Source organism: Strix uralensis, chromosome 1 (genome assembly GCF_047716275.1).
Source record: "Strix uralensis isolate ZFMK-TIS-50842 chromosome 1, bStrUra1, whole genome shotgun sequence".
Classification (NCBI taxonomy): Eukaryota; Metazoa; Chordata; class Aves; order Strigiformes; family Strigidae; genus Strix; species Strix uralensis.
Window position 1 is genome coordinate 45662672 of NC_133972.1, and position 22319 is coordinate 45684990.

Below are 22319 nucleotides of genomic sequence, written 5' to 3' on the forward strand. Positions count from 1 at the left end.
GTGACACTGATGTCAGTTTTTCTGGGTATGTATTACAGCCTGTATAAAAGGTTGATAACGTGGGGTAGCTGTTTCCTCTCACTCCTGTTGCCACCAACACTGTCAGCTGTCACTGACCTTTTCTCAGTTGCCAACCAGTCTTTCCCCATAGTCAAGAGACTTCTGAGGAAACAAATGATAAATATAGATGTAAAAACTTGCCCTGTTTCTAACATGCAAGGGATTATTTCAGTTTGTTAATAGGAACTCACTTTCCACTACTATTCTATAATTTTTCTTAAAAAAATGTTTAGGCAGCTTTTACTCTAAAAATTATTTATGTTTGAAGCTATCTTACAGCTGTGTAGCTGATAATTTTTTCAAATACTGCCATGGAAAAATGTACCTGTTTTGAAGCAATCCACAATTCTGGATTGAGTCTGTTGATGACTGGAAAAAAAAGAGATAGTTGATCAACTCTGCTAAATACCAATTTAAATCTACTGAAAGACTCACATGTCTGAAATGTTGAGGGAATTTGGCAATTCCTAATCAAAATCTTGCTATTCTGAGAATTGGGAACATTGAATACCATTCACTGTGTTAGGTCCTTTTACTAACGCTATTCTGCCATAAATCACGTGTTGTTTGTCTGTGAAACAGAATTTCTGTTGTACAGTAAAAATTTCACAAGGTATTTATTGAATAACTTGTACTTCTTAAGGAATCAAACTTTGTTCCATTTCCAAAGAGAAAAAATAGAAAATATTTCCTTACACATTTGAAATAAAAGATAAGCAATGTCTGTTGAGGCTTAGATTACATTGGTTTATGTCTCCTAATAGACGTCACCAGCTAGAACTCTGCTTGACAGTATTTTAAACAAGACAGTTAGCAGCCTGGTTAAAACACACAAATTTTATGATTTACATTAGGTTTGAAAAGTTCCTTGGCTTTTAGTTTACCCAAACAAGTCTAAATTTTGTGTGGACCAATCTACATTTAATGTCATACAGGGAGTTTCTCCCTCCCCCTCTTCTGGCATTAAGGAAGCAAAGTAAATGTCTCCAGCCCAAAAGCAAACAAATCTTTTAAAATATTTTTTAAAAAAAGCCTTGTATGAATTTAATTTTTTCACAGGATATTTTACTCAAATTAACTGGTATGTGTGTTTGTGTGCATGTGTGTTACATATAAAATATAAAACTATATAGTTGGCTTTTTTAATATTATGATTCTAATTTATCATTTTACTTGTTGCCTATTTTATTTCATAACTCCTAGTTATTATGAAAATAGTAAAATACACACATGCTGTATTACTGCATAAGGATCTGACTGTTTATTATTTAATACCTCCTAAGCTCATACAGTGGAGTGGAAGTGAAGCCTACTTTCCAGGGCGTTAAGATAGCAATCATAAAATCGTAAGCAATGCAGGAACTTGGAAGCGACCAGGAGCAGAACGGAATTTCTTGCATGCGTTAGGCTGGTATCTGCACCGTTAACCCTATGGAATGAAGTTGGGAGACTGGACTACAATTTGTCAACGTCAATTGACAGGTGGGAATCCACTGAACTCTCTCACAGGCATCATTCAGGAACAGCTGCCACTGGAGACCATAGCCAGCGGAGCGAAGGTGGTTTGGCAGAGGTCTTTCCAGTCGGCACTCCTTCAATACGTGTCGTTACGGGGGTTTGTAGAGTCTCCACTGCACTTAATATGCCCTCTCTTAAAAGCGGACCACCTGTTAGCATGACCTTGGCGTCAGATGCAAGTATAGGTTAAGTGAAATATTTTGCATGGGAAGCACAAGGGAGATGGCAACTTGGGTCACAATTGACAATGTGTTTGACCTCAGTACAAGCTGCTATAATACATGAAAAGTTTAGCATTTATTTACTAATTCCCAGTTTTGTCTTAGATACAAATTTTGGGACATTAGTTCTACGATCTGTTTTAGTTTTTTAGCAAGTCATATACCAGATTATTTCTCTCTTTGATTAGCATATGCACAATAGGACTGGAATGGTACAAATCTTGCTTTAAGGCTCAATTGCTGTAGTTTTCCCATTTCTAAAATAGGCCAAATGGTAACAATCTGTCATAGGTACACTGAAATGAAAATCTGTTGACTAAGGTTTAGTGTGCTGTTCCAGTGATGCAGCAGAGAGATCCAGGATAAAATACTGCCAGATGCTCAGATAGCAGTTGGTAAAGAAATGCTAAATCAGTTTACTGGTACTCAGGTCACAAGCGTAAGTCAGACTAATAGAACTGAAGTGTGAAAAATTCTTCCTCCGTATCCTCTAGCAGCTGGTGGGGCTTTTCTAAGACTCCCAAGTATGCGGCCTTCCTGTACCATCCTACAGCAGCAGTGTCGTATCAGCTGCTATTAAATAATGAAAGGGAATGAAAGTGCTCAAACAAATGAATTTCTAACAATTATTAAGGCTAAACTGTGATGTGATGTGATGTGATGTGATGTATGAAAGCTTTGCTTGTGCTTTGCTTCATTTGTTTCAAAGCTTTGCTTGTGTTTTGCTTCATTTGTTTCTCAAGGACTCCTGACTCCTCAACTGTTTCCTTAGGTCCCTTTGTCTGTTTAGGTAAGATTGAAATGCTCGTTAGGCTCCCTACGTAAATCACTGATGGCAGACTCAAGGCCTTCAGTGGACACTTAGGCAACTCCTAGAATGAGATAAGGGGGGCTCTAGCAAAGAGACACAGAGACCCTATTATGGAGAAACTGATTTTGCTGACTTAGGAGGGAGACACCTGGACTTTACTTCACAGCGCATGTTCTGGAAAGAGGGTCAACTAGTGAACACTGTGAAGAAGACTACTTACTTCCTCCCCCTGACCACCAAAGACCCTCACCCTATTTTCGCTACGCATGCTCAGATTATGCAAATGAATTCTGGGAACTCATTATCATAAGACACCCCTTTCTAGGAAATGAATGAATATGATTTGTGTGTATGTAAACTGATGTCTCTAGTGCTAATTCTTGGGAGCCCTTATGGTGGAGAATCCCCAGGGCGACCCCAGCGCTGTCAATAAAAGAATACCTGCTTAAAAGTTATATTGGATTCTGACTGTTAATTTCTTTGTTTCAATAACCAGGGTAGATTTTTCATCTCTTAGCGGTGCTGTCACACGCCAGTCTCTAAAAGTCTTTAACAGCTTGAATTAGTCGAAATGATTTAGTGAAGAATGACATCTCAGGGAATATGTCAGTTTGGGACTCCTAGGTGTGAAAAGATGACCTCTTTCTTCATTGTTTACACAAAACCAGCTCTTAAGATTCTGCAGTAACCATTATTACCTGATTTAGGCACAGCTATAACACAGTACCTATCTTGTGGAGACCAGTGGATAAGCGGACGCTGGCACTAGATTTTGGTACATCAGAAATTATTGAGGTCATACAGCTGTTGGGTGACCAGCGGCTTTGTAGAATAAAAAGCAAAATATTTTAAACCACCCACAAAATCTTGTCATTGCCGTACTATATAATTCCATCTAGGATTCAAGCCATCTTCATGGTTTTGTGCCATTTTTCTGTTAGGAACATATTTGGATCCCTCATATGAACTAATTAAAGGTTCAGTGCTCATCTCCATTTCCCTAATTATTGCCAAGTTTCAGGAAACAGTAATAACATTATTTCTTAATAATACGTATTACTTGAGTACAATGTCTGTATATTGCCAAAGCGCTGTTTAAATAATTGTATAACTAGTGCATCCTGACCTTGTTTAGATACTAAAAAGCTACGATGGGAGCTTTTTGGGGCGTAACTATTTCAGTGTTTGCCAAGAGTTAACTCTTAGCTCGATTTCTAATGCCCATTTTCCCGGGAGTTAGAACATTTTTTTATGTTTAAAAGACCGACATGTTCCTCATTAAAAATCAGAGTTTAAAACGTAGATATAGAACAACTGAGAACCCTGCAGGCGGTGGCAGAAGCGAAGCGCCAGGAAAACAACGTCCGTCTGTCCCGCCGAGCGGCGACTGGGAATGGCCCCGGCCCCCGGCCCCGGCGCCGGGCAGGGCAGGGCGGGGCAGAGCGGGGCGGGGCCGGGCCGGGCCGCCCTGAGGCGCCTCTCCCGCCTTTCCGCCCTTCGCCGCGGGGCCGAAGGGCGGCCCCCGGCGGGGCGGGGCGGGGCGGGGCGGCGGGGCCGTCGGAGCCCTGCGGAGCCCCGGGCGGGGGGCGGTGGCGGCGGCGGCTCCTGGTGGCCGCGGCGGAGGATGAGCGGCGGCCGGGCTGCCCCGGAGGGCACGGGCCCGGCCCTCTCGGCCCGCGGCTGCTGGGCGCGGGCTTCGCCCTCTCCTCGGCCGACCCCTTCGATGGGGAGCGCAATCCGCTGGGGCGGGCAGCGGCCGGGCCCGGGGCGCCGTCCCGGCAAGCGGCAGGCGGCGGGTTTGGGGCGGCTGCGAGCGAGGTGCGGCCGGTGCTGGGGGGCAGCCAGCGGGCGGTGCCCTCCGGCCGCCCTGGTGTCGTCTGACCGCTGCCATCTCTTCCAGGGCACTCTGAATGTGGGCACAAGTGAGAACAAGCTTTGCTTTGACTTAATAGAGGAAAGAGTAAGTGCCGCTGCCTGACTGGGGTTTAGCCGCCGGGTCGGCTTTGACAGGTTTGGAGTGATTCGCAGAAACAGCCTCTACAACTCGGGGAGAGTTACACAGCAGGTGTGTTTACTCCAGCGCCGGGGTACAAGAGGATTTCTCCGCAAAGCTTGCACACCCACAGCACATTTTACCAGAAACTTATAGAGTGTGGATATACATACTCGTTGGATTACACAATACAAATATGCACAAGTAAGGCTGGCTTAGTTCTAGAGGCTGGTGTCAGCAGTTTATGTTCTCTTTGCGCCTGCGGATTCCCTCCTGGGCGGTGTCCCCGGGGGTCTGTCGGAGGGAGGCTCCCAGTCCTCCTCACCTTGTACTTTTCCTCGGAGCATGCGCAGGTTCTCTTAGCCAATTTCCTGAAGAGCAAGAGTGGTTCCAGCCGGTTTACCACCTCTATCTTATCTCAAAGCGCCAGTATATTAGTTTCTGCCACCCATATATGGCTATCTATCCACTACAAAGACTCAACCTGTTAGAACTCATCTGCTTTCCAAGGACATGTCTCTTCATTTTTGCCGAACATAGTAGTAAGTTTCCACAGAAAACTGCTTTGTTTTGATGAACACAGTAGCCCTTGGTAAGTTTCCGCAGAACAGTCAGGGCAAGCAGGATTCTTAAGCAATATTCAGAAATCATTATAAGTTGCTATAAGTAAATAAGTTGCGAAGCAGGTGATCATTTCCTTGTATCAGAAGTGTCCGGTAACAGTTTGGCACAGGAAAAGTAACAGCCAGGGTAGGACCTGCCAGCGCCATGGCTAGACGGTTTCACAAGGAAACACACTTCATGTGTTTGTATGTACTGTGCCAATTGCTCACTCAGAAATAATATGCCAAGTAACATTGAAAACTTGCGTCTGGTTGAAAACCAGAATAGTTTTAGTTTTGCTTAAACTTCGTTCACATTTGATTGAGCATGGACTCCAAACAACTAATAGAAGAGTGTGTTCCTGTTTTAGCAAAAAATACTGCTTTAGAATGCTACCTTTCAGGAAGAAGTTTATTTTTGGAGGGGAAAATCATGGCCTGATAAGACACCTATTTGTCTGATGGCAAAGCCAAAACTTTGACTGAAAATGCTCGATACATCACGTTCAGACTTTGAGCAAGATTAAAGCTATAAAATTACACTGCTGTGCACCGCAATAAGAGCCAGTCTCAGAAACGCAACCATGGGGAAATTGTGTATTCTTTAAAAGGGGTGTTCTCCCCAGAGTTACTCATTCTAGCTCCTCTGCTGGAAGGCATGGTGTTCTGTCTTAGGTGTTAGCAAAACTAAGATCTGGTTGCCACGGCAGCTTCTGCAGCTTGCAAATTACCTCTTGCTTCTCCTTCCTACTTACATCAGGTGATAAATTTGCACTAGTGCAACTGCTCGTGCATTTGCAGTGCTTGTGACAGAGGGTCGGGCATACACGCAGTGTACTGATTGCTTAGCTGTGCTGGCAACAGGAGAGGAAATTTTTTTCTTCGCAGTAAACCAATATCGATGCCACAAGGAATATCGAACTGAGCCCGTTTTCAGGAGGGACTCCTTTGAGAGCAAGAAAGCCACTGCTGATAATACAGCTAGTTTTCTGTAACACATAGGGTTGCCATCACTTTTCTTCTGTTGGTTGAGAAGCTAATCAGAATTGACATGTGAATTAAAAGCTGGTATCATAAATATTGCAAGAATTATTTCAGCTTTGATACATCTCAGAAGTGTCTGTGTAATCTTTTAGGTACAGCTGGGAGGCTATTCCTCAGTGTATTATTCGGGATTTTTTTAAATGTATGACAGAAAAATCCAATAAATAATTCTTATATTATTTTCTTTCTTTGTTTTGATGATGTTTTAATGTTGTTTTCTTAAAACTGAGAAGAAGTGCAAAGTATAAACATAATTGTAACTTGTGAATTTTTATATTCTTCATTTCTTTAATGTTACTGAATGATGGATTTTTTTTTTTTTTAAATAATCAAGTTTTACTCTGCTACAGCAGAACACAAACTCCCAAGAACACTGTGTTCTACAGTATCTGTTTTTCATGTCACTAGCTCACAAGACCTGACATGAATTATCTGGAGCCTGAGCTTTTCCAGTATTCTGATACACAAGGAACTAGAAGGTAAGATTTCATTTTCCCTTTTATCATATTGCCTGTGGTCAGTGCTAGTCATGGCTCGTGTGTAGCTGGGTGTGGTTTCATTCCTCTGGTAAGCCTGAAGGATAGGTAGGTGTGTTATTGGTACCTGCATGCTGGCAGGCTTTTGGGTTCCTGTGCAGGACTCACTTTTCTGGATTTTTGTTCTGGTTTTCTCCCCATCCTCAATGTGCCACAAAGACCCAGAATGCCAAAGGTCAAAGATCTGGGGGCTTGTTGGCAAGCAAGAGAGCATGTATTGATGTTCCTCCAGAGCTATGGTGAATTGTTGCTGGAATGATTCATTCTAGTCTCAGTGAGGGATAAACTGAAACTCAGGGGGCTGTAGAGGGGAAATACTGGCTCCCTGAAGATCGATAGGAACTCCACCATCATCTTCACTCAGGCTGAAAGCCTGTCTTGATCTAAAGAAGCATCACTGATACAGGTTTCACTGTTTGTGGTACCAAATTCTTGTCCTTCCTCCAAAAACAGATCCCACTCAGCCTCAAAGATGCTTTATTTTCTCATTTTTCTAGTGTACAGCAATAATAGTTGAGTCACAGTCACCGTTATTCAACGTAACAGATGGCTTCTCTGTGCTTCTGTCTCACAAAATGTAGCGCACTGGATATCTGAGGAAATTATATTATTTAATCAAAATCTTCAAGGCTTTCACAACAGAATGAGTTATGCATTTGGTCTATTTTTGGTAAGCTTCATTCTTCTGTGTGTATCGTGTGCTCTTTTTCCTGAGAATTACATGATTGTGTAGTTGACTTGAATCTGTGTTTTAGCTTCCGAGAAGAAATTGCCAAATTTCTACTGACTATGCCAGAGCTGCAAAAGCACTGAATCCAGAACATGTAAGACAAGTGCTTTATCTTTGCATCTTATTTTTCTTAAACTGATAAAGATGAGTGTTAGGTGTTGGAAACGTGAGAAAAGCAAAACTGAGAAATCTGTAAAACACACATGTTCTTGAGACAGGGTGCCCAGAGCAAGCACAGGATGGGATGCAAGTGCAGTGATTTGTTTGTCGTGGCGCCAAGGAGGAATGCGAAGCAGAGCATAGGCTGTGTGGTCCCATTCTTTCACTCAAGGACAGATTTATCTCCTGCTCTTTGCAGTAGCCTGCCAGCCTTGTTCCCCATCCTCCCTTTTTTTTCTCACAAAACCCAGCTGCACCCCTCGCATCGAGCTGACCTTGTTTCTCATCCTCCCTTTTCTCACAAAAACCAGCTGTACCCCTGGCACCAAAGAATGTGCTGTGTCGTTACGCAGAAGATAATGGCTTGACTGCAGTCCCACCCACTCACACATGCATACTAGGATAAATACTACCCCAAGTTTCTACCTAACTTGGAGGGACAATAATCCGACACCAAATCAGAGGGACAGATTGATGGGTTTGTGCTCTCGCCCCCTCCTCAGAAGGGACGCTTTTTGGTAAGATTTCCTTGGCTACACCAAGTGATTACCTGGGAACTAAGTGTGTGTGATTGCAATCATTTTCCTTTTGTGTAGTGCTATGTAGCCAACCTGCAGTTTGTGCATTTATCGTAGGCAATCTTAAAGAATCTGTAGATGTTGCATAAAATTAAACCGTACTATTCGTGAATCTGACGGCTTCTTTTGAACGCACCCAGACCTACAGCATACGGGGTGTTCGGGCGTCTGGGTCAGACCTACAGTTACGGCCCCAACTGGCATACCTATTAAGGGGTAAATCCAGCCACCCCTAGTCCCTCTAATCTCTGAGGACCAGCTAGAATGCAAGGGGATTCATCTCTTACCAAATTTATTCTCACCCTAAATGCAACAATGAGTAAATCTAAACACAGATGTCAGCAAGACACTGCAGAAGGGATATACACCAGATTTACCTTAGTCTTAGTTGATTTTCCATTTGAAAAAGTGGGCAATGTGTAACATTCAAGGACTTGGTGTTATAGGTGTAGTAGTGTGACTTTTTCTTCTGTTTTTTTTTAATTTAAACTAGACAAGTGCTCATATTTCGGCTAAATATTTGATTGCTAAATGAAAGTTTGTACTACTTCCTTCAGGTAACTGTTATGAATGGCTGTTGTGCTGTTTTAGCTATGCTGTCAACTGTATTATGTGACCCTGGTGGTGAGTAGAAACTTGATTATCTTACTTAAAAACATTTGTTAGCAGTGAATATAATCGTATTGTGACTTCTGACAGCCTGCTGTTATTCTAACTGCCTGAATGAAGCAAGGCATGGTATTTTTTTTGTCACTGGCAGAGTGTCTTTGAAGTAACGCCTCTATTTCTGGAATGGTGGAAAATGTTTGAGGTATCAGCAGGCCCACTCACTTTCTGGAATGTAATCTATAGTTTTTTAAGAGCATTATAGGAAGAGGGGAAGGATATCAAGAGAATGCAGTGTATTCTGAAAAGTTCTTAGAAAAAGAGGTGAGAACTATGGTGGAAGTTGGAGGGAGTAGGCACACAGGGAGAGAGGTGGACTGGGTTGAAATCCGAAGAAAAATCAGAGAAAATTGGCTTGAAATCAGAGAAAATTTGTGTAACTGGGTAAAGAAAACATGTAGAAGGAATCTGGGACAGGGGAATGGAGCTGCAGCAAAAGAGGGATTCCCGGTCAAACAAGGGTGGTGGTGAGAAGGAAACAGAGGTTGGGAATACAAAGCAGAAGGAGTGGAGTCCCAGGAAACAATATCTGCTCACAGCAGAAGTAGACAGTAGGAGGAAAAAGAGAGTTCAGCAAGGGAAAATGGTTTCCTCTCTGGTTTGGAATGAGGCAAGCAGCACAGTAGGCATGCAGTACATCAGAGAAGGGGAAATCCATGAAGACCTTCTGGGGAGGGAAGGTGACCAGGGTGACTTTCGTGGCCTCCCATGCAGGAGGCTGTGCTGCCCCCAAGCACCCTGTGACTGGCACCAAGAGCCCTTGGGACGAGGGTGGGGTGTTGCAGGGTGACCTTCGTGGCCTCCCATGCAGGAGGCTGTGTTGCCCCCGAGCACCCTGTGACTGGCACCAAGAGCCCTTGGGACGAGGGTGGGGTGTTGCAGGGTAATGTGGTGTAGTGACTTCAAGCATATCAGTGGCAAAAGCGCTGTGAAACCAATGAGTTTTGTTTAGATTTAAATGATGTTTACTGAAGGCTACTTGTATCTGTGTCTGTTTTAATATATTCAGATTTGATTGTATTTACACAGTTTTAACAGGAACTCTTCTGCTCGAACACTGACTTTTTACCCCGTAGTTAACATAGGAAACCCACTCTGGCCCCTTTGAAACCCCATCACACAGGGTTTTTGCAGTATCTCCAGGAAAATGCCAACCTAGGGCTACTTCACAGCAGAAAAATGAGGAGAGAGACAAGTTCCACAGTGCTGTAGGCTCCCTGGCTACAAGACAGCACCTTGGTGACAAGAACAACGTAGCTGAGGCTTGCAGCAATTCCTGATGAAAAACTGATAGTAACAGAGCATTAGTAAAATATTGAGAGCAAGATCATTATTTGTCATTATTATTTAAATAAATAAATAAGTAGTTGATGAGGTCCATTCCCTTTTCCTGAAAATACATACGACTGTCACATCTGCTATTGCAAATGCTAAGGAGTAATATTGGGAAAGAATTCAGGTTGATTGATGGTAAAAAAAATGGTAAATTTTCAGTTCTGTTTAAATATTGGTTTAGGCCATAGTGAAGGCTTTGAGATTAAATCAGATGTCAAATTCTTAAGATTGTCAGTTTAGTGTATTAGATTATAATGGAATAATTGCCCATGAGAAATGTTCTTTTCATTTTTTAATGTTTTTAGATGGATATCTTATTCCAACTCCATACTATGGTGGTATAAATTTGAAAACATGGCTATATGGTGGAATACAGCCTGTTCATGTGCCCTTGTTCAGTGAGGTAAAGCTTTAGTTATTCACATACTTAGACATTTCACAGGGAACAATCAGAAAAAACTGAAAATGCAAACCGAGTCCGAGTGAAGAGACAGGATGAGTCTAGCACTTTTAGAGACAGCCTGTCTTTTTCTCAGACTGCAGCATGACAGGAGGCTGGTGTCATCAGATGTGTAGAATTACGTTCGTTCTGTGCAGACACTGTTCTGCACTGACATGCCAAATTATAATTTATCAGCTCTAAATCTGTCACTCCTACTAGCAGTAAATTTGGTTTGTAAATTTTTCCCATTAAGCACTGCAAGATGTATGTACCACGTAAATTGTGTAACATTGGTTCCCCCTCTGAAAGCTCAGTAATCTGTGAGGCAAGTCAAAGGGGGGTAGCATCTTTTATAAGACCAAATCATACAGTCAGAGGGGAAAAAAAAAAAGTCATCTTTCAAGTGCACAAGTTATTCTGTAAGTCACCGATAGTGTAGTCTTGGATAAGGGTGACATTTAAAAATGAAGTAATTGATTTATATAGAAAAGACTGATCTTAGTTTCAGATTCTTTTACTTTATAAAAGCCAGTAGCAATTGTATTTTCATTAGGTGGGGGTGTTTCTTCATTGTCGTCTTTATTTTTTTATATTTTTAATATTTTTTTATTCTTACTGATTTTTTTTGTTCTGTAGGTGGCTGACAAAGAAGGTCACCCTTTCCAGTTAACAGTTGAAAAATTAGAAGATGCATTACAGAGAGCTAAAAAGCAGGTCTCAGTAACTTTGATTTCCGATTTTCATGTTTTCCTAGTTATTTTGTAAGCAGCATAAGTTTTCAGCATTGAAGCACTTGTACAGTTTCATCTGTGCAGATTTTCAGTCTTGTGACTGAGGTGGGTCCAACTCTATCAACGGGAGTTGAATTGGTTTTATAATCTGGGCACTGTAACAAAATGCAGAGAAACTCCCTGACTCTATTTTAGGAAGAACAGGTCTTAACTTGTGTTTTAAGATCAAGTTTCTTTTTCTGTAGATTTTAATGGAATTCAGAGTGTTGTAAACAAGCTATTGTTCTGACCCTCAGAAAAAAGAATATGCTACTGTAACAACCCACTCGGATAATTAAAGTGTGTCTAATGTGATTTTTGGAGAGGGTTCTGAGTTCCAGCTAACAGGAATTGCTAACAAACAAAGAGTTATAAATGTAATTTTTCCAGAGTTTAGGAACTTAATTAGTTCAAAATACTTAACATGATCAGTAATTTTATTCTGATCAGGACTGCATAAATGAGGATATTATTGCTTGTCATGTACATTTTTTTTTTTTTCCCACATTCTTCTCTTGTCTTTGGAACTGCTTTTCTTCCCTATGGAAATGTTCAGGTTTGTGAGTGTCCAAAAAATAGTGATCACCAGTATTTCAGGCTAAACTGTTTCCTATTCTTATTGTCTTGATATTCATAATCCACTTACTTCATGGAAGATAATAAATGTACTTAACTATGCTCATCCTTGAAAAGATCCAGTGGAGGAAGCACAGGCTGAATAGTGAAACATTTTACCGAAGATGTGGTGGTGATGGCAGTGATGTTTCAAAACATTAAGTGAGGGAGACTTGTGTCCTCTTTCAGGATAGAAAATGAGGTTTAACAATAGATAAATCATATAGTTACAAGGAAGGTCACTATAGAGGTCAGTTATAAGGTCACACATGCAAATGTGTGCATAACTTTTTCTATAGATATGTTGAAGCTGTCCTAGTTAGCTAATTGCTTGGTCAGCATGGTGCCTATGTTTAGACCCCATCTGTATGTCTGTGTCATCTGTGCCTTTGCCAGCCCGAGCATTCAGCCACTTTTCCCTTGGTGATATAGCAGAGGGAGGCAGGTAGCATCCCTGCTGTGTTACTGTGGCTGTGGGGACATGAACTGGCTGGACAAGGCGCTGGATCACAGAGCAGATATTAACTCCTCAGGGATCTGCATGTGTTTGTCAGCCTTCTAGGGCTGGAACTGTTTTCACGTATAGTGTTATAAACATCTGCTTTGGATACATGTAATATCATAAATAGCTGGAGGAACTAGACTAGAACAGCAATTGAGAAACTGCTGTCCCACAGCAGCTGTTCTTATGAACAATGATGCCTCCTCACTCAGCATCTTCTGCTTAATACACGTCAGATGTCAAATACACTAAATATGCTATTGTGCAAGGAGTACTTGTGAAACAGCTGTTTGTGCTTAGTATTTGCATCCTACCTTGTTTCCAGGTAGTTTCTCCCCATAGCTGGAATCAAAGGCTGAAAGTTCATTTTGTGTGAAGTTCTTGCTCACAGTACCCCTTAATGCTCAAACAAATTGCACATGTCAGGGAAAGCAAATATCAGGGCTTCCTCATCATTGAACTTGATTTCCTGGAGTTCCTTGGGAGCTGGTCTTTGCAAATAATCTCCTTTGAAGGAGGCTTGGGTGGAGTGAGAATTTGCAGTAGGTGAAGTTTTCTAAAAATTAAAAATGCAGAAACAAAGCTCAGTAATTTAATTTCAAGTTTATCTCAAACATGAAGTAATAAGGCATCTCCTCATGTTGATACACTTGAAGTCAACACTGACATCTAATAACCTGCCAAATAAGTAATTTTTCAAAGTCCAATTTCTGTTCAGCTTTCCCATGTTTATCAACAGTAACTCTGTTCAGTCCTGGGAAATTATTTTGGAAGTGTGCCTGTAGAAGCAGTATTAATCCCTACAACAACATAATCTTTCCTGTTGATATCAGTGGGTGTTCCAAATGAGTGCTAACCTGATTTTCATTTACTAATAAACTATTTAGTGTGTTTTTTGGGGTGTTACTGGATAAATTATGAAACAAAGTTGGTAGCTGGATCCTTAGTCTATATAGTGATTATAGTATGTAATTAAGTAATTTTCAAAAGCGGCTTTTTACTGAAAGGTTCGCAAACTTCCTCGCTGCATCCTTATTAGTCATTGGTTTGACGTTGTTTGTGTCTCCAGCTATCAGGGGTTTTTTTTCTCCACAAAAATTAGGTGGGCTATTCTGACATAATTTGTGTTACAGGTGCCAAACCAAGTTTCTCTTTGTTTATTAATTCGTTTTCTTCTTTGGCAGTGTAAAATTTACTAAAGTTTAGAGTTTAGTTTGGGATCTACTTAACAGCAACAGTTAATGCATATGTATTAAAGGCATTGAAACATATAGGCACATTTCAGAACTGTAGCATTTTGCTTTTTCTCCTCTTGGAGGGAACACTAAACTGGTGACTACTTGGAAACAATAGTAAGGTATAATGGGGACAGCCCAAGGGTATGAGCACATTTTCAGTTGTCTGTAAAGCAACCCTGTGAAAGCCACTGACCCTCCCTGCCACAGGGTTGTTTAGAAGTTGCTGTCCATTTTTTATCTCTCTTGGGATTCCATTTGGCAATGGTGTTGAGAATTTACTCCAGGTTTGTTTTTTTCCTATACATAACAATTACTCTAGTCTTGGTGGTTTGACAAGGCACAAACATAAAGTAAAAATTGCACCTTGCTCTCTTCTTTTTGTCCTCCAAGGATTTTGGTATGCGTGGTATCAGAGTTGGAGTATTGTACACCAGAAATCATGAAATTCAGAAAGTTGTGAATCAACTGGCTGTCTTCCATACCTGTCCTGGGCCTGTTCAGCATGTTCTCAGTCAATTCCTTAGGGACAGAGGTTGGCCACAGTAGAAATCTTTCCGTTGAACAGTTTTATTTTTCCCTTGCAGGTGGAAGTAAAACAATTATATTTTTCTTGCTTTGATAAGATTGGTTGAATAACGTGTTTTTTCCCACCAACAAAAAGCAACTTAAAGAAGCAAAGGAATATTCTTGTGGATGGGCTTGCAGATGTTGGAATACCCGTGCTCAGAAGTTCAGGAGGACTCTTATGTGTGGGCAGACTTCAGAAAAGTATGTAGGAAGTTTGAAAAGGAGTGGGAATGTAAAACTTAGAAGTGTAAAAATTACTTGTACATGTTGTTACACAGTTTTATCAAGTCCTGGAAAATCCTTTCAGTGGTGAATTTATGCACTTGTTCAGCCTTTAATAAAAATTATTTTCTTCCTTTAGTTCTTAAAATCACAGAGTTTTGAAGCCGAACGTGAATTATGGCAGAAGCTTCTTGATGAAAAACTCCTGATTAGTCCTGGAAAAGCTTTTTATTGTTATGAACCTGGATGGTTTAGACTGGTTTTCTCCGATTCTGTAGATAGGATTTACTTGTGTAAAAGTGGGTTTTACTTCTAATATGGCATGTAGTAGTACACAAGTTTTAAGAGACATTAACATTATAAATAATGAGTTCAAAACTAATTATTCTGTCTCAGCTTGTGAGGGGCATTTTTAGAGTTTGTATGAACTGAGAAATACTAGATTGGCCCAGGGCATAGGTTACAAAGCACTTACATTGGATTATGTTAAACCTCTAAAGCCTTCAGAATTTAATTTTAAAATTTATTTTTACTCTATCAGAAGTAAGGAGCCAAAGTTTATGTGAAAAGATTTTTGTCTTTCAAATTATGCTTTATAACGTGGGAATTCCCCACCATCCCTCATTTTTATGTGGCTCATGGTAGGTATGAAAAATGTATCCATCTCTTATGTTGTAAAATACTTAACCTTGAATGAATGCTTTATATTGTTGGCAAAGAAGATATATGTTTATATAGAGCATATAAAGTTATAGAAAAACGTAGATTGAAAGGGAACTCTTGGGTCATCTAGTAGAACTTCCTGCTCAAGGCAGGGCCGGTTTCTAAGTCAGAGAGCAGGTTGTCAGTGAAGTTTTGAGACTGTCTAAAGATAGAGATTATGCAACGTCCCTTAGGAATCCATTTCAGTGTTTAATCGCTCCTGTGGAGATTTTTTTTTCCATAGGTTGAGTCAGTATTTCCCTCTGTATTTCCTTTCTCCAGGTATTCAGAGACTTGAGCAAATGTTGCATAGTTACATTGCTGAGCCGGTCACAAACAACACATCTTCTACTGCTGATGCTTTATGCAATCCAGAAAAAGATTGTTCAGGCAGACCTTCAAACACACCAGGAAAAGATGTCTCCCAGCTAAAAAATATACTTGTTTATTAAAATCATGTATGCATTTAATGACTTGATATAGTTTAGCATCCTTATGTTTACTAAAAGTGTGTATGACTTCAGTATTTTTGGCTGTAACATTGCGTAACGCTCTCACTTTGCTGTGACCTGGCATTAATAATCTTGCAAGTGGACTTGCTGAAGTTGAATTTTAAGGAAAATAGACCTCCTGGAGATTGTGAAATTAGCCCCTGTTAAGCACAGCACTTGGTTTTACTCCATTTCAAGTGTGCTATGTGTCAGTAAAATCAGTGAGTCTTCATATATACTTGCATAGTTGTTGAGTTATGAAATTTTGAAAATGCTGGTAAAATGGTTGTGCATATTACTATATATTATGGACTGTATATTTTAATCAGACTACTGAAAATACTGAATCAGGTGATACTAAGATTTTGCTAAACTTTTGTAGCTGGCAAAATGGTTTTGTATATTCATGAGATCTCTCTAAACGTATACATCTCAAACATTTTATACACCTTCTGTATATGCATGCTAAGTGAGTACTTTCTGAAAAAGCATTTAGATTTTTGGCTTCTGGGCTCCCTTTCGGATTATTTTTATGTGCCTGTATTCATTGGATAGTGTTTTCATACATTAACTATGAAAAACCCTTGAAGGTCTGTAACGTATACTCATTTGACAGAGTTGTATGGGGACTTTTTTACTTTGTTTTTGGTTTGTTGGGTTTTTTTTTAAAGCATTTGCAGAATTAATTCACCATTTGCTCTGTTATATGGGTTTGTTGAGAGAAAATTAGAACTGCAGATTAACAGACTGCTGCTGTAGAGGCTCAGGGGGAGGATTATCTCACTGTGGATCCCTAATAAACTACAGTACTACATCAGTTAATATTTTTGTTCTCAGTTCTGTAAGGCCATTAAGGCCTTTATCAATCCTAATATACAATATATCAGCAACCACAACAAATGTGATCTTTGCTTCTTGTATAATTGCTTCTTAAGTAGGCAATTGCTCTTTTCCTTCTACTTGCTTTTTCCCAATGTAGGGGAAATAAGACTACCCACCAAATCTATTAAATGGACATTTTCATTGTGGAAGGAAGGGAAGGTTACTCTCTTTGCATAAACCTCATCTTCAGCACACAGGCTCCAGAAAGCATCAAGACAGTCACAGGCACAAACTTTAGAAATCTAGGTAGCATAAATCACCCTATATACCATCACCAGTATAAAATTGTTACTGTTCAGCACTGTTATTGTCTGTTACTGTTCATCAATCACCTTTGACATTTCAATTAATCATTCTGTGTTCTTGGCTTTGGTAATTGTAGATTTGAAGAGACCTGGGTTTGAGGAGCATGCAAAGAAAACTGTGGGAAAGTACAAGCAGGGGTGACATTTTTATTCATTTGCACTCTGGCAATCCTGTTGTGCTCAGTGGACATGCTGAAACATGTATTTTGCAGTCTCATATGATGTTGTAACTACTGCTTTATTTTTCTCCAGGGCCAGGGTATTACAGCAGCTGGAGAACTACTGCTGGCTTTTGCTTACAAAAGTACCCAGAAATGATGTGTCAAACTGCTGGTTCAGATAAATGTTATGAACTGAGAGTATTAACAGTACTGCCTGGGACCTCTACCAGAGTGGATCAAGTTGGTATTTTGTGACTTCTCTTCTTATATCTTTTGGTTTTCTTGGTTGGTAGGATTATGGCACAGGAAGGAAATTAGTATCATTTCTTACCACTTTCTATTCACATCTTCCTTGCTCCTCCTTCTTCATTGAAGGCTGGAATTGCAATGTGAAGGTAGTAAATAGGTGTATTAGCCCACCTAGCCCTGTGTGCTGAAAACCATAAATTTCTACTTACTGACTTTTAGATTTTTCATTGTCCCTCAGCCAGTGCTTCAAGTTGAAATGGTCTGTGCTGGTCTATCACACTAATTGCAACCATTTTTGCTTCTCTGCAAGTTCAGGACTCCGCATGTTCAATTAGCTCTCATTGCTGCACTTGGTGAGGTGCTGAGCATAAGAGAAAGAAAACCTAACAGCTAGGGGCTCCTGGGCAGGGAGAAGAGGAGTTGTTCTTTCTAACGCAAGATCTATTAACTGGGTTCCAAGTCTGGCTTCTACTGTGTAGTGACCTCAGACCCGGCCCACCCACGGCTGTCCGTACTGGCCCAGGTAGCTCTGCTCATCATGTTCAGGTGTTGGAAGGAGATGCAGAGACACAGAAAAAGCATCAGAATTAAAAAGCCTTTGACAGAATGTAAACCCCACAAGTATGCCAATATGCTGCTTATCGAAAAGCTCCTAGGCATAAATTAAAACCTGAAAAATTAAATAAATTCAGTTCTAGAGAAGCATGACCTTGTGTTTTTCTCCTTGATCCAGCCTTCTGATACAAATCTGCAAATCTTCAGTGATACTCTCTCAGGTAAGTTAAAGGTTAAAAAATCATTTAATATACACTCGAAGTGTGTTTTTGATGTGCCTACAAGTATATGATAAATACCTGAGAAAAAACTGTTTATTTACGTGATTTACAAGTATATATCTAAAATGAGTAATTGCTTAATTTCAACCAGTATGGCTTTGTGTAACTAGGACTCCATTTCAGTAATATAAAAATATATTGAATAAATCATTGACTATTTAGTGGACAGTCTTTACACATACGAAATCTGAAAGTTTTGCTTTCAGCAATTAAAGCTGTTACTTGTTATTTGCTATCTTTAGTTGAGCTATCAGTCACTAAAAATGTTTTGTTTGCTTTTTTTTACTGCTATTATTTTGCTATTATTATCCTGTGTACAATTCCCAACTAAATTATTTCAATGAGTGTCTCTTACACCTAAACAGAGGTAAGTAAATTGCTTAAGTCCAGGATTTTTCCTTTTCAAGCTCTTTTATTTCTCCTACATAGATACAGAAGTGAAAATTCTCCCCATTCAAAAAGTAGTTTTAAAAAACAATGTCTGCATTACTTCTGTCATGGAAACTCTTTCCTGTTCTGCAAGGGACATGTTCTTGGATAAGATTGATTTCCTACAACTATAAAATGGGTATTTTCTTCCTGTAGGCAGACAGAACTGCAATATACGCATCAGGACACACTCAATGTTCTATGCATTACTTAGTATACTATATACACTCTGTGTATTTTGGCTCTTAGCTACATGTTCCATCTGTAGAGCTATAATTGCTTAACAAAAACGTCTGTTGATTGGTCACAAAGCTCTGAAGCTTAACACAAGCCATAAATTCCATAGCAGTGTATCCACACATAGTCCAATGATTCAGGAATGAAACCTACCTAAATTTTGGCATGGGGGATGCCAAACAAGAAAAGAGAGAATAATGGGTGAGCTCAGCTCCTTCAGTGGCAGGCCATCAAAGCCCATCCTCATGGGATCCTGTGATATCCCTTCTGCTGTTGAGTCCATTTTGCTGGTTTTCCTTTTTCCCTTCATTTTCCTAATAGGAGAAATTTTCAGAGAGACACATTGTTCTTGGAGGTCCCATTCTTTCAGCTATGTCCATAAGAAGCTGTCTGGAGAGTCAGTTATTCTTCCCATGTTACTGGTTGATGTTCTGAACATGAAAAAATAGGACAGTGCAATTGTTCAAATAAAGTTATAATGCTTTACTACAGACATTGCCTGTGTATCCACTCTCTTTAGGGACCTTATCATCAGAATCCTTGCCCATTTGGATTATATTTTAGTACTTTTCAATATAATCAAGAAGTAAAATAAAAATACTTAGTGTTTACTAAGAAAGATTGTTCCATAGCTCTCTTAAAAAAAGGTATTATTTGTCTTTTTAGACTGTAGTTGGAAGTATAATACTTGGAATTATTTTAGATTAAATCTTTTAAGCATTTTTCTTTCACTGGCTTACATTCTCTTTGAGCATTGTGAGCTAACAGATTGTCTCCTATGCCTTAGTTCCCATGATACAATGACTATAATGCAAGTTGGAGGAATAGCTGCATTTGCAACCCTGTTACTGTTCTTATTTGCTCTGAAGACGACAGTAAGTACTATTAACAATTATGTAACAACAAATAATCTAAGCTGTCATGATTTTAATGACAGCTTTGTATCTGGTTTATCGAGTCACTCAATTCCTACTAGCTCTGTTTGCATCTCCAAAACTAGCAATGCTCACAGTAAAAAAAATATAAAATTGAACAGTCTGTTCTAGAAACTGTTAAACTACCAGGACTGATCCCGCTCTCCCATAAATCTCTGTCCCAGCTTCATTCTTCTGTCCACAGGTTTGCTATACTAAGGACAAGAGAAGTCAAAACATGTAAGTGAAATGTATTGTACTTCGAAATGGGTTTTTCTCATGAACATATTACCATTTATCTGTTCCTTTCCTGGAGCCTCTCTTGGAACCACTGATGCGTATCAATAGGAAGGCAGCAGGAGCTGGAAGTCAATTAAATATGTTTTATGGAATTACTCGGCTTATTAACAGACCAGGAAAAGGAGCAAAAGCTTATGTCAGCTGCAGTAATTTCAGGATTTATCTTTATGCTAGTCACTGATGTTAGTTTATTAATCACCATCCCTAACAACAATTTTTGGGGGCTCAAAATGTGTTGGCCAACTGCAGCTAAAGACAGTCTCACTGTGCTTGGTGTCCTCAGGAAACCCTGACAAGCGTGACCATATCAAACACCTCAAGCATTCTGCTGATTATCGGGACAATTGTCTGCAACCTTTTAAATTCATACGTAAATGGTTTACTCGATGTGCACTTACTGGATACACTGACATGAGTCAGCCTGTACTGTACAGTTCCTGTAATCACTCTGTCTGTCAGGGGTAGAGCTTCATATCACACTGCAGCAAACAAAATATAAACGTTTAAATGCAGAGCTCCTTTTCTGTATTAGGGAGTCTGGCAAAAATTTTTAGAAGACAAGTTTTATGTTTAATCAGCTGAAAAGTATATTTTTTTTTCTGTGTGATTTTTTTCCTATTTCGTAATTTAATGCATGGCAAGACCAGACAGCTAAAAAGATATTTAAAGTTCCAGTGGATTGGCTAACAAGAAACACTGATGAGTCTTGCATCTTCCCAACCAAATAATTATCAGTTAGGTGAGTAACAGAACTGAGGCAGATTCACATTTGTTTTAGATTACCTAGTACAGCATTTGACAGTTTCGCTTTTATTGTGTTCTTTTTGCATTTTTATTTTTAAAAATCTAATCAGAATACACCTTTCTTAAATTTAGTGCTGCTGGTGATTCAAATGCAGCAAGGAATGCCATTTCTATTTGATTCTGGCTTTCATTTCACAGTGGCAATGCTCACAGTTGCTTTTTCTTCCAGAAGTTCCAGGTTACATATCCCCTACCTGGAGCTCTGCTCTTTGCTACTAGAACATTCATACAGCATACTGTTTTTCATAAAACATTATTTTGCTCCAAACTCTTTTGCTTAAGCTTTCAAACTACATGTCTAATGCAAGCCTGCAGTCAGTCTCCTCTCTCAGGTGGGGCCTGCTGTTTGACAGAGGAGGGTGCTGAGACATGTGTATCAGCAGGCCATTCTGTGAGACAACTTCAAATCATAAATCATATATTGATATTCCCCTAAATTGTCCCTTTTATATTACAATTTACTGATAAATAAGGCAAACAGGAAGCACGTACTTTTCATTTGGTATAAATTGTAGAAACTCAAAAAAGCAGCAAAACTGAATGTTAGTATTGTTTTCTTCCCTCTTCCTACAAGGATTTGACAAGGAAAGCAGCTGAGCTTGAAAGTCAGCCCACAGAACAGCAAAACTCCATGGACTATGCTGAGGCAGCACAGGGACTTTACAAGTGATCCCAAGCGAAAACCTCATGGACTGCAGAGAGAGGGAAAACGTTTGAGTGGAGGGAGTCACTGGTTACTGTAAATATCTTTTAAGAGTTGCTGGTTTTACTTTCTTAGGGTTGTTAATTTAATAAAGGTAAATTGGCAAAAAAGAAATCTATAGGAAGTGAAAGGAAAGGAGGTAAAGGAGCGAGGTCACCTTGGGATTGATTACTGCAACACACTGAACATGGGCACACATCTCACATAGGTAGCAACTGAAGTTACTTAAGATTTAACTCTTTATTAGCAGTATCCTGGTAATTTCTGATCATTTTGAACTATTGACAGTATCCCTTAAATTTAGCACCTACTCCCTTAATGTTGACTATTCTTCCTGGTATCTGAAGAGGGCAGAACTGAGGCTGCAGACTGAAACAAATATATCTGGTTCCTGCTGTCACAGGTCCCACTATTACAAGTTGTCAATACCCAAGACTTTCGAGATGTATTTCATCTTAAATCAAAGCTTTTAATGAAGTTAAAACATAAGCCTAGTGCAATTATAGACTATATAAAATATACTAAAGTTGATATAGGGCTTCTGAGTACCATGGTCACATATGTCCAAAAAAGCACCAAAAATCTGAGAAGATCTGTAAATGTAAGTTTAAGGCCACTTACAGCTCTTATCCTTCACAGGCAGCAGGAACCACTAACCACAGGGAATTCAGGCCATACAGGCACATCTCACAGTTTG

The 22319-nt window shown here is 39.8% G+C and overlaps 1 protein-coding gene and 1 long non-coding RNA gene across 2 annotated transcripts; both read left to right on the plus strand.

Moving 5' to 3' along the window:
- Positions 1 to 4234: 4234 nt before the first annotated feature.
- On the plus strand, positions 4235 to 16759 carry LOC141945519 (1-aminocyclopropane-1-carboxylate synthase-like protein 1). Its single transcript, XM_074874243.1, is given in 16 exon segments — positions 4235 to 4289; positions 4292 to 4349; positions 4425 to 4428; positions 4511 to 4570; positions 6658 to 6728; positions 7541 to 7563; positions 7566 to 7609; positions 8810 to 8876; positions 10559 to 10656; positions 11332 to 11456; positions 14198 to 14352; positions 14444 to 14496; positions 14498 to 14563; positions 14565 to 14588; positions 14749 to 14902; positions 15594 to 16759. Coding segments are annotated over 16 exon segments (1227 nt in total). The 3' UTR covers positions 15764 to 16759.
- A 69-nt stretch (positions 16760 to 16828) lies between these two features.
- LOC141941630 (uncharacterized) lies at positions 16829 to 20859 on the plus strand. The gene is made up of 3 exons (XR_012628386.1): positions 16829 to 17390; positions 18133 to 18175; positions 19689 to 20859. It is a non-coding gene; the product is annotated as an uncharacterized LOC141941630 (long non-coding RNA).
- The last annotated feature ends 1460 nt before the right edge of the window (positions 20860 to 22319 follow it).